General features: G+C 35.0%; 1 protein-coding gene across 1 annotated transcript in view; it reads right to left on the reverse strand.

Annotated features, from left to right (window-relative positions):
• LOC149952418 (mannose-P-dolichol utilization defect 1 protein) overlaps positions 1–15,455 on the reverse strand; it is a 31,617-nt gene that overhangs the window by 15,308 nt on the left and 854 nt on the right. Inside the window, exon 4 of the mRNA XM_090170164.1 lies at positions 1,633–1,837. Within this exon, the coding sequence (XP_090026290.1) occupies positions 1,633–1,837 (205 nt within the window). The remainder of the gene's footprint in view (positions 1–1,632; positions 1,838–15,455) is intronic.

Raw genomic sequence — 15,455 nt, forward strand, 5'->3', positions numbered from 1 at the left:
CTGCCGATACCGGTATTAGAAAAATATTTTCAGAGAAACATTTAAAAATAGGAAAATTCTCGATAAACTAACTAATGATAATATTTTATTGGATTGGTTGCGCCACGTACGCCAGACTTCAGAAGCTAGATCATCGAGGGGCTAACCACTTCCTAAAATTCTGTACACCGATTACGGGAGTACAAAAATGAGTACAGCCTTTGGTAGTGCTAAATCTGTAATCAGTTAGGTAATCATTTTAGTATAGTCAAAGCTACAGGCTTGTACACCGATTACGGCAAGTGATCAACCCCTCGTAGATCATACCTTATTTTAGACAGGGGGTTAAGAGTGTAAACAAATAAAAAACCACGATATTCGATTTGTGATAGAAAATATGTATCACGTAAAATGAAAAGAAACATATACGGATATGCTCTTGCAAACATTTTTTCATAAAAAAATTTAATAAAAAGGTATGACAGTGTGATGAACCGTCTTTAGCAATGCTTTTATCATATACATTACTGTTATGATAGATAACTTTGTTAATATCGGCAGGTATTTAAAGTTTTTTTTACGATTCAAAGCAGTTATTATCTAAAAGTATAATTTTATTTTTAATATTTTGATGGGAGCTTCCGTAATTTTAGTTTAGTCTTAAACTCTAATATTCTGCATATCCGCTCTTCGCGAGCCCTTCAGTACCAATATTTTCTCTTTATTTGCATATTGTGCTAAATCAAACTAAAGAATTTAAAACAGGAAAAATAAAGAATAAAATAATAGGCAAAATATTGGAAACATAGGAAAAATATAGAATAAAAGAATAAAAAAATATAGGATAAAAGAATAGGAAAAATATTGGAAACATAGGAAAAATATAAGATAAAATATTGGAAACAGGAAAAATATAGGATAAAATAATAGGCAAAATATTTTAAAACATATGGAAATAATAGGCTAGTTATTGAAAAACAAAGGTATAAATTGTCCAAAGAAGTTTCCAAAAATACCATAATTAAACATAAAAATAAAAAATAAGTAAAATCTGTACAATGAATATCAAAGTTTGAAATAATAGGAAAAAATATAAAACGTGACCACCTAAAATTTCGAAATATTAAAAGTCGCAATATTTTCGCAAATGATTCGTCAAAAATGGCATCTTCGATGGCAATGTCGTAAAGCGCGGGTGAAGGTGGGGTCGGGGTTTGGGGCAGTGGAACGAATCGTGTAACATCCCTAAATGTCAATAAACAGGGAACGATCTGTAAACCTATTACGAAGGAGGGGACCGGCTATTTACCCGCGTCTGGCAACAGGGGGCGCCTCCTGAGCCACGGGCTTCCCCACCCAAGCTTAATGACCCTTGGATAAACACAGCGCGGAAGAAGACTGTATTAGGAATACATTTGGGACACGCGGAGATAGCGCTATTTAATCGCCGTTTTCTAAACGGTTGACATTTACAGAGGGCGTGAGAGTCGCGGCATCAGGGCGTGGTCAAGTGACCACCTGATTAGGGTCCAGCACGACACAGGCGGACACGGGTCGCGCTCTCCCCCAACGGTCAATAATTTAAAGACTCGTTATCCGTCAATCGACGTCCAATTTGCTCGAAGGTCAAAAGGTCAAACGGTTTCGACTTACCTTAGCCACGACGACGATGGGAAGGTTAGCCGCTTGAAGCGACCATAGTATATGTGGAGGGGTCAACCCGGAGATAAGTACGTAAAGGGTGGACACGGTGGTCAACAAGAAGAACCACGCCAGTAACGTCCGGCCGCCGTAATAAATGACCAGGAAGGCAATTATGGCCGTTTCGATTAGCAGAAATACGTATTCGCCCCATGAACTGTAAAAACAAAGAACATCAGAAAAAATACATTATTTCTTTATTAATCTAATTATATGCAAAATTATGAACTCTAAAATTAAAGATCGTAAGAACGAAATGCATTATATATTTATTAATTTAATTAAATTTTATGCAAAACTAAAGACAAAATATTTTGAAAAATGCAATATTTGTACATTAATTTTAACAAGCATCATTTGAGTAATATTGTGTAATTTCTAACACAATAAACAAACCATTGTCATCGACTAAAAAAACGACCATTTTAGAGAAGGAAGATACTTTTACGGGGGTAACGCCATTAAAGGGCGATTCTTAAATACCTTAAGCCTTACCAGATGGCGCCAACAGACTGAAACGTAGAAATTTAAAATAATATAAAAACCGAAATATTAATTTGTTAGTGTTTCTTGATATTATTATGAGTTTAGAAGTGTTTTTTTTTATTATACCCTACGCGAAAAACAGTAAAAATGAAGATTATTTTAATATTTTTACTCCGACTATGCTAAAGATGGCGCTACATAACATTAAATAAAAACGGGAAAGCCCCTAAAGTTGTGTAGCGCCATTTTTCTGCATAGTTGGAGTAAAACAAATCTTCCTCACTGGCGCCATCTAGCATAAATAAAAGCACTAAAATAAGTGGTTTCCTCATAAGCAATTTGTGAGTTGGTCTATTTTATGGTTTACACGCGTGGTATTTTGACGATACCTTTATTTGGCAGGCATGGCGAAAGTTCCCCGGGCCCGTTCCGCCTGGGGCCCGTGGTTGAACAAGTGAGATACCCTTCTGGGTCTCTTCCCAAAATCGTATAGTAACCCCCAGAAACAGCCGCTCTCATGGGGCCCATAATTAGTGTTTAACCGGACCCGTAATCAGAGTTGCAAAAAATAAAAATTAAAGATTTTGATTTTATTGATTTTTATACAATTACTTTCTCTTTTCCTGAATAATTAACGGATATTTCACTTTTATGAGCTAGCTAGTCTTGAATTTATATATTTAATATTTTAGTTTGCTAAAATTTTAATTTTTTAAGAAACTATTTTTGTCACTTTTTATTTCTACATTAAAATACATTAGCTGAAAACTATTCGTGAGTTCTGAACCGTTAAGAGAACGGCCTAGGACTGAGCTATGACGTCACGAAAAAGTTCTGGATAGTTCAGAACTTTTGTACGAATAGTTGTCATTCAAATTAGAATCGTACGATTTGACGTACGCAGCCCGATGTGCAGACGAATTTTAGAGATTTCAACCTTGAGTTCCGGCCAGTACTTGGTCTTGAGCAGGTACCATTTAGAACGGTTCCGAACGGTTCAATAGTTTGCATTTGGGTAGTTCTAGAATTTTTTTTTGCCGAATAGTGCGCATGGGGACTGGTTGAACGGTTCAGAACTCACGAATAGTTTTCAGCTAGTGTGTGATTTAGATCGATGATTTTAAAAAAATCAATTATGATTGAAATCAGCCAACCCTTTAATTTAGGGCCCCCAGAGGTACTATAATTCCTATATATTAAAAAATGTCCTATAACAACCTATATTTTTAGCAAAATCCCTATAAAATCCTAAGTTTCAAATCCCGCCACTCAATTAAATTGCTAGTATTAGCTATAGGACAAATTACTTTACAAATTTATTCTAGTCTATACTTTTAATTTTTTAAGAAACTATTTTTGTCATTTTTATTCCTACATTAAAATACATTGTGTGATTTAAATCAACGATTTTTTCTAAAAAATCAGTTGATTTAAATAAAGTTGATTAAAATCGTTGATTTTAATCAAATTGATTTATATCAACGATTTTTTTCGAAAAAATCAGTTGATTTATATCTTGATTTTAATCCAATTAATTTAAACCAGCCTACCCTGCCCGTAATAAGTGTTTAACCGGTGCCCGGGGTGGTAAACACTGTTTTACTTATTTATTCAGGGATCGTCTTATTTACGAATCACTAGGAAGTACCCCGGCAGAAGATACAACGCGATGCAAGTTATAAAAAGATTTTATTGTGTTTGAGAGAAATCAAATTTTATCGCTTTATAACGCTCAGCGTGATGAAGCGTATACCAAATGACGGGGTTTGTTTTTGCCAAAATTAACTACCCATTCGTCCGCTATAAAAGGTGTCGTTCTGACGGATTGAAGAGTTTAAATAAAACAGCGGAACGACGGCCGCTGTTCGGCGATTTTAATGTTCCCCGGCCATCGTAAAAATCAGACTCAGCAGAGGAAGTGAGAATAAAGATATTAACATTTTTTTAAAGATTTTTTTATTATTTATCTACTGGAACCGACTCCAACTAAAATTAAATTTATATATTTGTAGCTTTTACGACCTCTGAAATATTTCAATTTGTCGTGGTTTTATGGAGGTTAAGACCCGGTCTTGAAAACGCCTAGGAGTGTAGGCGATAGACTTAAGTCTACACGTTGTCTAGCACGGTCTTAACCTCTCTCCATTAAAAAAAAAGATTAAAAGTGTAGCGAAACACCTGTCGCTATTTAAATGGTAAGAGGATTTCTAATAAATGCAATGCTACCAGAGGATCAATTTATATCCCTATTAAAAGGTGTTTCCAGTCCAAATTTAATAAAAAGGCGCATTGACGTCACGAGCAAGTGGTCAAATTTTGTTAAAATATTTGCCACGAAATTAGTTATCAGTGAACAAAACGTAATAATTTTTACTATAAATTAAAGTCTGAATGTAATTACGGTTAGAATCATAAATTAAACTGTTGGAGATCTATACCAAGCCGCCACCAGCAACACGCAAAAATGTACCAATGGTTATACATCATACTAGAAGAAAAACCGCTCCAACAAAGGAAGTGGAGAACCGGTACACCAATTACGTACGTAACGTACCACCACCTCGAAGCTCTCATTTTATACATCTTTTTTTTTATAAGTATGTCAAAGACTATAAAATATATTATGCCGTAAGATTAATATCTTTTAAGGAACAGTTTTCATATCAAAAAGGACGAATCAGAAAACGTCGGACGATCTTGAAGCGGTTACATCTATCAGGTTACTACAATATCAATTGTTTGTTAACTCGCTGTTATCTACCTAAATTCTACACAGTACCATGAATATTAGTATATTTTCTGCTTAATAACTTTGTGGATTTGGTAGCTATATGTAAATACTTTAATTCAGTTTAGTAGTATGTGGGTATAGTTATATTTATTCCAAAAATATTTAACACGATCCCAATAGTTGATTTTATAAAATGTCTTTACGCTTGCCCAACTTGTTGAAATGTTGCCCTGGAATAGTTCAGCCAATGCCTAAGAATGAGTTCATAAGCTCTTTAGTGGGAGAGAAAACGGATCCACAGCTGAAGCGGGGAGGCAACATTTCCACAAGATGGCCAAAGTTATTTTATAAAAAGAACTATTCCATCAAAATAGTTTCTCCTGATTTCATTTCACCCAAAGTCCCAAAGTCTGATAATCTCACTTCACCGAAACGTTTTTCTCGCGATCCCCATTCATGCAAAAATCTTTATCTCAATCCCAAGTGATTCCAAAAATACTAATATCAATTCAGCTAAAATAATTTTACCTAATCCTATTTCATCCAATATTATTTATCCCAATACCACTTCACCCAAATATATTTAACCCAATACCACTTCACCTAAAATACAGGGTGTTTCAAAAGGTTATTCCAAAATTTTAAGGAGTTGAAGGGGGTGAGTTGAGAAGTATGCCTGTTTTTCCCTATTTTCCTAGGATGAGTGAAAAGAGCGCTAGAGAGCTTCAAAGTGTGGCCTACTAGCCCCTGGAAGTAGGCCGCAACAAGCGCTAAGCCAAAAAATATAGATAGATAGCAGCCAAAACTTTAAATACTGTTTACCTTTACCTTTTTGGGTGAACGATAAAAATAAAAACCAAATACTATAATCTGATTGTCTCTACCGTAGAATGCTAAAAAGACTAGAGATTCAACCTACTGTAATTAGATTCCTGCCACCAAAATACCGCCATCCCTAGATTAGGTTATGAACAGTTATTTAGCAGACGAACGTTTCTAGGTTCCAAGATGCATTAAATAATTAACAGTTCCGAAATTAATCTAAGGATAATGCCATGTTTAACGCGCCATGACAGGGTGGGATAAATTTATTTAAACCTCAAAACCCCAAAACAATTTCAAAAAGAGTCAAAATAAATAGCCTTTTGAGAAGTGGGACCCCAAAGGTTTACGATAACTGGGAATCATTAGAAATAGCGCTTGGAGAAGTGGGACCCCAAAGGTTTACGATAACTGGGAATCATTAGAAATAGCGCTTGGAGAAGTGGGACCCCAAAGGTTTACGATAACTGGGAATTATCAGAAATAGCCTTTTGAGAAGTGGGACCCCATATGTTTGAAATAAATGGGAATCGAGAAAAATAGCCTTGGGAGAAGTGGGGCCCCAAACGTTTTTGTTAAGTGGGAATCTGTAGAAATAATCTTTTGAGAAATGGAACCCCAAAAGTTTTACGAAAACTGGGAATCATTGGAGCCTTTTGAGAAGTGGTTCCCCAAAGGTTTACGATAACTTAGAATCATCTGAAATAACCTTTTAAGAAGTGGGACCCGAAAGGTTTTACGAAAACTGGTTATCATTAGAAATAGCCTTTTGAGAAGTGGGACCCCAAAGTTTACGATAACGGGTTATCATTAGAAATAGCCTTTTGAGAAGTGGGACACCAAAAGTTTGAGTTATGTGGGAATCTGTAGAAATAGCCTTTTGAGAAGTGGGACCCCAAAGGTTTACGATAACTGGGAATCATTAGGAATACCCTTTTGAGAAGTGGGACCCCAAATGTTTACGATAACTGGGAATCATTAGAAATAGCCTTTTGAGAAGTGGGACCCCAAAGGTTTACGATAACTGGGAATCATTAGGAATACCCTTTTGAGAAGTGGGACCCCAAATGTTTACGATAACTGGGAATCATTAGAAATAGCCCTTGGAGAAGTGGGACCCCAAATGTTTACGATAACTGGGAATCTGTAGAAATAGCTTTTTGATAAGTGGGACCCCAAATGTTTACGATAACTGGGAATCATTAGAAATAGCCTTTTGAGAAGTGGGACCCCAAAGGTTTACGATAACTGGGAATCATTAGGAATAGCCTTTTGAGAAGTGGAACCCCAAAGGTTTACGATAACTGGGAATCATTAGAAATAGCCCTTGGAGAAGTGGTACCCCAAAGGTTTACGATAACTGGGAATTATCAGAAATAGGCTTTTGAGAAGTGGGACCCCATATGTTTGAAATAAATGGGAATCGAGAAAAATAGCCTTGGGAGAAGTGGGGCCCCAAACGTTTTTGTTAAGTGGGAATCTGTAGAAATAATCTTTTGCGAAATGGAACCCCAAAAGTTTTACGAAAACTGGGAATCATTAGAGCCTTTTGAGAAGTGGTTCCCCAAAAGTTTTATGAAAACTGGGATTCATTAGAAATAGTCTTTTGAGAAGTGGGACCCCAACGGTTTTTGTTGAGTGGGAATCTGTAGAAATAGCCTTTTGAGAAGTGGGACCAAAAAGGTTTACGATAACTGGGAATCATTAGGAATACCCTTTTGAGAAGTGGGACCCCAAATGTTTACGATAACTCTGAATCATTAGAAATAGCCTTTTGAGAAGTGGGACCCCAAAGGTTTACGATAACTGGGAATCATTAGGAATAGCCTTTTGAGAAGTGGAACCCTAAAAGTTTACGATAACTGGGAATCATCAGAAATAGCCTTTTGAGAAGTGGGAACCCAAAGGTTTACGATAACTGGGAATCATCAGAAATAGCCTTTTGAGAAGTGGTTCCCCAAAGGTTTACGATAACTGGGAATCATCAGAAATAGCGTTTTGAGAAGTGGGATCCCAAAGGTTTACGATAACTGGGAATCATCAGAAATAGCCTTTTGAGAAGTGGGACCCGAAAGGTTTTACGAAAACTGGTTATCATTAGAAATAGCCTTTTGAGAAGTGGGACCCCAAAGTTTACGATAACGGGTTATCATTAGAAATAGCCTTTTGAGAAGTGGGACACCAAAAGTTTGAGTTATGTGGGAATCTGAAGAAATAGCCTTGGGAGAAGTGGGACCCCAAGACGTTTAGGATAAATGGTAATTGGAATTACGTAACAAAATTCCCACCTTTCAATATATTATATTCTAATGACATCAGTTACCAAATAACAAGTAATGTTTGACGTTTTCTAGCTCAACTTTGTATAAAATTAATAACATATATTTAGGCCGGCAAGTTTCAGCAATATTTTTTTTACCATATGAAACTCTGCGGAAAGTTAAAAGAATAAAAAAAGTAGAAATATTAGGAGAAAGTGCCAAAATTGCCTCGAGGGAATAAAAAATAAATTTTACTCTCGCGTAGTCAGAACCCAAAAAATGATTAAATACAGGCACTAGCGGTAGAGATGAGAAAAAATATTTCATAAAAGAAAAGAATTCTTTTATTATAAGCCCCCCCCCCCCATTTGGATGTTGCGAGTTTTCTCTCGGGGGTGGCGGGAATATAGGACTACTTTGCAGTTGGAAGGTGATTGGAAGAGGGGGGGGATGGATGGCTTTTGATCTATCCGCCAAAAAGTGACGAATTGCTTCCAGAGCCGACAACACGAGCGAGGTTGAGATCTACAGGTGGAATTATTTCGAGAATCCTATTGTGGCCAAAAAAAGTATACTAAAACAGGTCGAATTCGCACTGGAACTTCGCGCGATTGCAAATTAAGACATTAAAGAAAGGACTTTGTCAACGATAAAAATGTTTACATTTTTGGAAAGGGTGTGAAAAAATACGGGAAAACATCGATAACTGGAAAAACTGACGGGAAAACATCGATAACTGGAAAAACTGGAATTCCTGGAAAAGTCAGGGAATTTTAAAAATTAGTCTACAAATCAGGGAAAAGTCAGGGAATTTTAAAAATTAGTCTACAAATCAGGGAAAAGTCAGGGAATTTTAAAAATTACTCTAGAAATCAGGGAAATGTCAGATAATTTAATTTATGTTACAAATAGAAAAACCTTACTAAAATTTAGGGAAAAAAATTCGACATTTTTGCATAAAATAAGTAAAATGGTCAGGGAAAATCTGGAAAAGTCGGGAAACTTAAATGGGAAAAAACTGTGTTAATCCATAAACAGATGTTAGCTGAAAGTGGATACATTTCGCTGTTTTGGAACTAAAGGTTTACACATTTCAACCCTAAATCAAACTATTAAACTTGTTCCTGTGGAGATAATTACTCGACACAGTTAAGTACTAACCCAGGACGAGGAATTTGGGCTACACTTTTTACTCCTCTTTAAAAGCAAGAGTAGAGAGGAGTTATGACATTTAGTCATAAGTAAAGTCATTGTCATAAAAGTTGAGTTTGGAGCTGCGCTATTTTTATTACAGGTGAATAGTTTGAGAGTAAAAGAGTGTACACGTAAATTACTTTTAAAGTAAAAAAGCTAGGGTACAAAAGTGTACAGTCGGATTACAGAAGTACAAAAGCATACACTTATTATTTTAGAGTACAAAAGTGTACACTGAGATTACTTTAAAGTACAAAAGTTTAAACTGGGATTACTTTAAAGTACAAAAGTGTAAACTGGGATTACTTAAAGAGTTAAAACATGTAAACTAAGATTACTTAAGAGTTCAAAAGCGTACACTAAGATTACCTAGAGTTCAAAAGTGTACATTTAGATTACTTAAGAGCTCAAAAATGTACACTAAGATTACTTAAGAGTTCAACAATGTAAACTAAGATTACTTAAGAGCTCAAAAATGTAAACTAAGATTACTTAAAAGTTCAACAATGTAAACTAAGATTACTTAAGAGCTCAAAAATGTACACTAAGATTACTTAAGAGTTCAAAAGTGTACATTAACATTACTTAAGAGTTCAACAGTGTACATTAAGATTACTTAAGAGTTCAACAGTGTAAATTAAAATTACTTAAGAGTTCAAAAGCGTACACTTAGATAACTTGAGAGTACAAACGTGTACACATAGATAACTTGAGAGTACAAAAGTGTACACTTAGATAACTTGAGAGTACAAAAGTGTACACTTAAATAACTTGAGAGTACAAAAGTGTACACTTAGATAACTTGAGAGTACAAAAGTGTACACTTAGATAACTTGAGAGTACAAAAGTGTACACTTAGAGTTCTAAAGTGTACACTAAGATTACTTTAGATCTCAAAAGTGTACACTAAGATTACTTTAGATCTCAAAAGTGTACACTAAGATTACTTTAGAGCTCAAAAGCGTACACTAAGATTACTTTAGAGCTCAAAAGTGTACACTAAGATTACTTTAGAGCTCAAAAATGTAAACTAAGATTACTTTAGAGCTCAAAAATGTACACTATAAGATTACTATTAGTGATTTCTATGAAATGAACTTAAGGTGCGTTAAGATTGGTGCGAACAGCACCCCCTATTAAAGTGGCGTAAAACAAGAACGCCTGCAATAATGTTACAGCAATGACGGATGTCTTGGCCATAAAACAGGTGATACAAGTAGAAAGGCCGGAGGTGAGGCGGAGGGGGGGGGGACTCTCCCGCGAGGAGCTGCCTTAAAAAGAATGGAACACGCTGGGATCTAAAAATATTTCGTGCCGTACATTTGGCTGGGGACTTCTTACAGGGGATCTTAACCCGCGCTTTCTAGGCGTGACAGTACGGTTAAACTAGTGACAAAGGCAAAGGATACAAATATAGTTATGGCCAGTGTTCCAATGTGTTAATGACAGGTGTCAAATACCTTTACTGGCTAATATGGCTAATATTTTTTTTTAATCCCAAAAAATTGTCATTCAATAAATTTCAGATTTGGGCTATTTTACTCAAATACTTTGGTTGTTGATTTTTTTGGTTTTGACAAATTGATTAATAATTAAATAAATAAAAGCTGAAATTAATCTTCGTGAAATTGAATAGTAATTTATGGCTTTAAAAGTCGCTCGATGACTTAGGCCTAGGGTGATACCTTGGGTATTAGCCTAGCTGATGATAATAATAATTATTATTTTTATTAATAATAAAAATTTAATAGAATTTTCCCTAAATTTAAACTGATAGATAATCTACTTTCGAACATTTTTATAATTTAAATAATAATAATAACTTGATTTAAATAAGACAAAACTAGCCAAGTTGCCACATTTTGGGATAGACAATATAGCTTAATAATAGTATTTATTTTCGCAATTTTTTTAACGAAATAACAATTTTTCTTTCATTATAATTATTATTATTATTTTGATATTATTATATTTTGATAAATATAATAAATAATATCATAGGAATTTACTTGTTTTGGCTTATTTACATCTCTTTAATGTAATAATTTATTATTAAACACTATTTGGCATATTTTCCATGGACTGAATAAAGGGAAATTTAGGTAATATTGGTTGTGCTAAGTCACAATTTTGCCCAACAGATAAACCGATTGACATACAGGGAAACAAATATTAAAGGGGAATCCCTTAAAGGTACGATTTTAACGTTTTCATTTAAACTAGATGGCGTCATTTTCCATTTGAAACAGAAGTAAATAAAACATCTATTACGATAGAAGTCTTCATCTACCGATCTGGCTACCCAAAATAGACGCTTATTAATTTTCGCTCAATTTTGTGAGGTAAAATATATTTTACCGCTCAATTTCGCTCACAAACCTCTCAAATGAGATGAGCGGTGTCCATCACCGAGTCGTCTTCCGACGTGCCTGAAGCACACGCGGGTGATAGTTTCCCTTCAGCCTCTCGTGCAAGAGGAATTATACCATGATGCTCGTGGACAATCTCAACATAGTATTTATCCCTAAGTATGATTAAATACGTTCTTGTGGCTATTAAAGGGGGGTATGAACCTCATCGAATTTTACAGGCACGTTTTAACAATTTCCTGATTTAGTTTATAGTCCCTTTGAGGGAGAACGGATAATGCAAAATCTCATCATTTCTCCAAACAAATTTTTTATAAGCTCACGCATAATATTTATTTGTTTCGGTAAAATGGGACCCCGCTAACCTCATTATTATTATTCAGGGTTGCACAAAATTTTCAGATTCAAATTCCCTGACCATTTTAAGAGATTTTACCTAACTTTTTAAGGCCAAATTTTTTATTTTATATTTATCAGTTATTTAATAATTTTAAATGGACTTCTATTTCAGTAAAATGGTTAATGCAATGTTGAAAAAATTAGCTTAACTTCCAAGCAAAAAATGATAATCATAGAAATTTAATAAATAGATAAATAAATAACCTTCAAAAAGTGCCAAGATAAAATTGAATTCCCTGACTTTTCCCTGACTTTTTCTTTACAAATTCTTAAAATTCCCTGACCTTAACCTGACTTTTTACAAATGATTAATTTTGGAAAAAATATAGGATGTTATAGTACATTTTTGAAAATGTAAGATTTTATAGGACTTTTTGGGGATTTGGCTAAAAATATAGGATGTTATAGTACATTTTGGAAAATGTAGGATTTAATAGGACTTTTTGGGGATTTTACTAAAAATATAGGATGTTATAGTACATTTTGAGAAATGTAGGATTTTAAAGCACTTTTTGGGGATTTTACTAAAAATATAGGATGTTATAGTACATTTTGGAAAATGTAGGATTTTAAAGCACTTTTTGGGGATTTTACTAAAAATATAGGATGTTATAGTACATTTTGAAAAATGTAGGATTTTATAGCACTTTTTGGGGATTTTACTAAAAATATAGGATGTTATAGTACATTTTGAAAAATGTAGGATTTTATAGCACTTTTTGGGGATTTTGCTTAAAATATAGGATGGTATAGAACATTTTTGAAAATGTAGGATTTTATAGGACTTTTTGGGGATTTTGCTAAAAATATTGGATGTTATAATACATTTTTGAAAATGTAGGATTTTATAGGACTTTTTCGGGATTTGGCAAAAAATGTAGGATTTTACAGGAATTATAGGACCTCTGGGGGCCCTGCAAACCTCTGACAACCCCGATATACTTCTGGCCGTCCTTAGGAAAAGATATAGGTAACCCACCAATATATCGGCAATCCCCGAAAACTTCAAAAGTTGCATTGGCAGTGGCAAGGCTGAACGCGAAGAAAAGAAAAAGGTATTGGGAAAGCAGCGGACTTGACAGACCCTCGAACCGTGTGTGGCAGGGCACAATTCGATTGATTGTTTTTTTTCGCTCCCGTCGAAGCGAGTGGGGGGGGGGGGGGGGGCAGTTCGATAATTAAGTGGCCAGCCATACAGGCGGAAACGCATTACCCGCCAGAGGTGTTAGAATAAAGCAATAGGGGTACTCTTAATACAGTTTATAACGCGTAGCTGCCTCCGCCTAGAAGGTTACCGCGCAGCGAGGTATACGCCGGGGTTGGGAGGATAATGGGGTGCCAAAAATCTAGCGCGGGGTCAGATAGTTCAAAGCGGTAACGGGAGATCTCCCCCTGGTCCAAAAAATTCGATTCGAGACTTATGGACATTACGTCGGGTTCGTTATAGGCCTATCGGGCGGGGGTTAGAGACCTCCACCCCACCCCCCGTGTCTAAAACATGTTTTATGGACCCAACATCAATTTGTTCTAAAAGGGCGGTTTGATTTCAGCCTGACAGTCTTGTAAGATGAGCTCGGATTAATTTCACTTCTATGGATCAAGCGATTTTTCCCTTCAGGGTTTCGATTCCAGGGTTGAACCGTTTTGTGAGGGCTCATTTATAGGTATTGTTTTTAATACGATATTTGGGGGTTGAAATTTGTACGTATTGGGTGTAGCTAAGCCCGCCTTGAAAATGGCCGCCATGATATTATTTCACGTCAAAGATCACACGCGTCTTAAAGAAAGTGTCGGCTCTATCATTGCCATCTGTATTATGAAAAGGCCCCTGTTATTAGAGATGGCCATGAATCTGCGAAAAACGCGACTTTACTGGAGAGCGTGGTGCCATCTATTTATGGCAAAGGAAGCTAAAATTTAAAATAGCCAAACGATAACGTCGTCAGAGAGCCATTGTAGAATATTATAGTTAGACAACTTATAATCTACTTACAAGTTAGTGGACTTTAACCTAAACTATATATCCCATGTAAAATATTGTTTATAATTGCTGTAATTTATGTTATTGACCCATTTACAAACAATCCAATTAACGCGAGGGGTACCAATAAGTACCGCCTTTTTTTATTTCGACGCTAGCGACATCTATTGAACAAAGAGGGTTGCCACAAAATTTTTAGATTAAAATTCCCTGTTTTCCCTGACCATTTTAGGAAATTTTCTCTGACTTTTCAAGGCCAAAGTTTTCCTTTTATATTTTATTTTTATCAGAAGTTAATAAATTTAAATGGAATTATATTTCTGTAAAAAGGTTGAAAAAATTATCTAAGGAAATAAATGATAATCATAAAATTTGTCATAGATCTAGAGTAAAATTACCTTCCAAAAGAGCCAAGATAAAATTGAATTGAATTCCCTGACTTTTCCCAAAATTTTTACAAATTCTTAAAATTGCCTGACTTTTTCGGGCCATTTTTAAATTCCCCGGTTTCTCTGACGTGTGGCAACCATGTATAAAGTCACATTGGCCTTATTGTTTGAATGTTGCTTCTGCGTCACGGGTGACGTATCGATGACGTTTTATTAGGAAAAGCGCTGAACATAAGAGTAAATTCAACCAGGCACCCTGTTTTTAAGCATAAACTGAACTTCTACGTATTTCATGATATATGAGCTACATAAAAACAAGTTATACAAAAGTAGCTTATTTTATAGAAAGGCCTATTTTTTATTTGTAGCTCAAAACTAGTCTAGTTACGCATAAATTTACGTATTTAGATGGTTAAAAAAGCAAAATTTTCAGCTGTAAAAATCAATAATGTTTTCTTGAAAATCATGGACCAAAATCAAAGATATTTAAAAAATCATTGATTTAAGGTGATTCACTACTTTTGATAATAAAGAACGCGTTAATACCGAAATCATAAAAAATTTCAGTCCCCTTAGTTTAACCATGGTTTATATATTTACACAGGTTAGACTACTTCGCCTCAGAGATGGACGCTTATGAGCTACTCCTGCGTTTAGAGAATTTGAAAAATTCTACTTCGCGCCTACAGCGCCAGCTTGTGTAAAGTTTCTGAACTATAATCAACTATTGTTAAAATAATATTTATATTTAAAAATGGAGCGCCACCTATATTTTAAATTTAAATGTATCGTAGATAATTAATAAATTTTAAACTACATATTATCAAATTATAAATACGGTAGCTCATTAGTGTACTTATAATTAAAATTTATAAAAATTAAATTTAAAATAAATTAATTAGTATTGTTTATATACATTAGAGGGCGTACCAGTAGCATAGTAGAAAACAGAGTTGCCTGTAAGAAGAACTTAAGGGGCTCAAAACGCTAGCACATATGAACGTACAAGTAGTCTAACCTGTGTAAATATATAAACCGTGGTTTAACTTTGTGGTCCACGTTTAGCTGCAACCTAGGAGGATTCAAGTAAACCGAGTTTTCATATTCCTAGTTGCAACGATCTCAGACGCAAACGAATTTTTC

This window comes from Leiobunum rupestre, chromosome 3, assembly GCF_980474605.1.
Source record: "Leiobunum rupestre chromosome 3, qqLeiRupe1.1.hap1, whole genome shotgun sequence".
Taxonomy (NCBI): domain Eukaryota; kingdom Metazoa; phylum Arthropoda; class Arachnida; order Opiliones; family Sclerosomatidae; genus Leiobunum; species Leiobunum rupestre.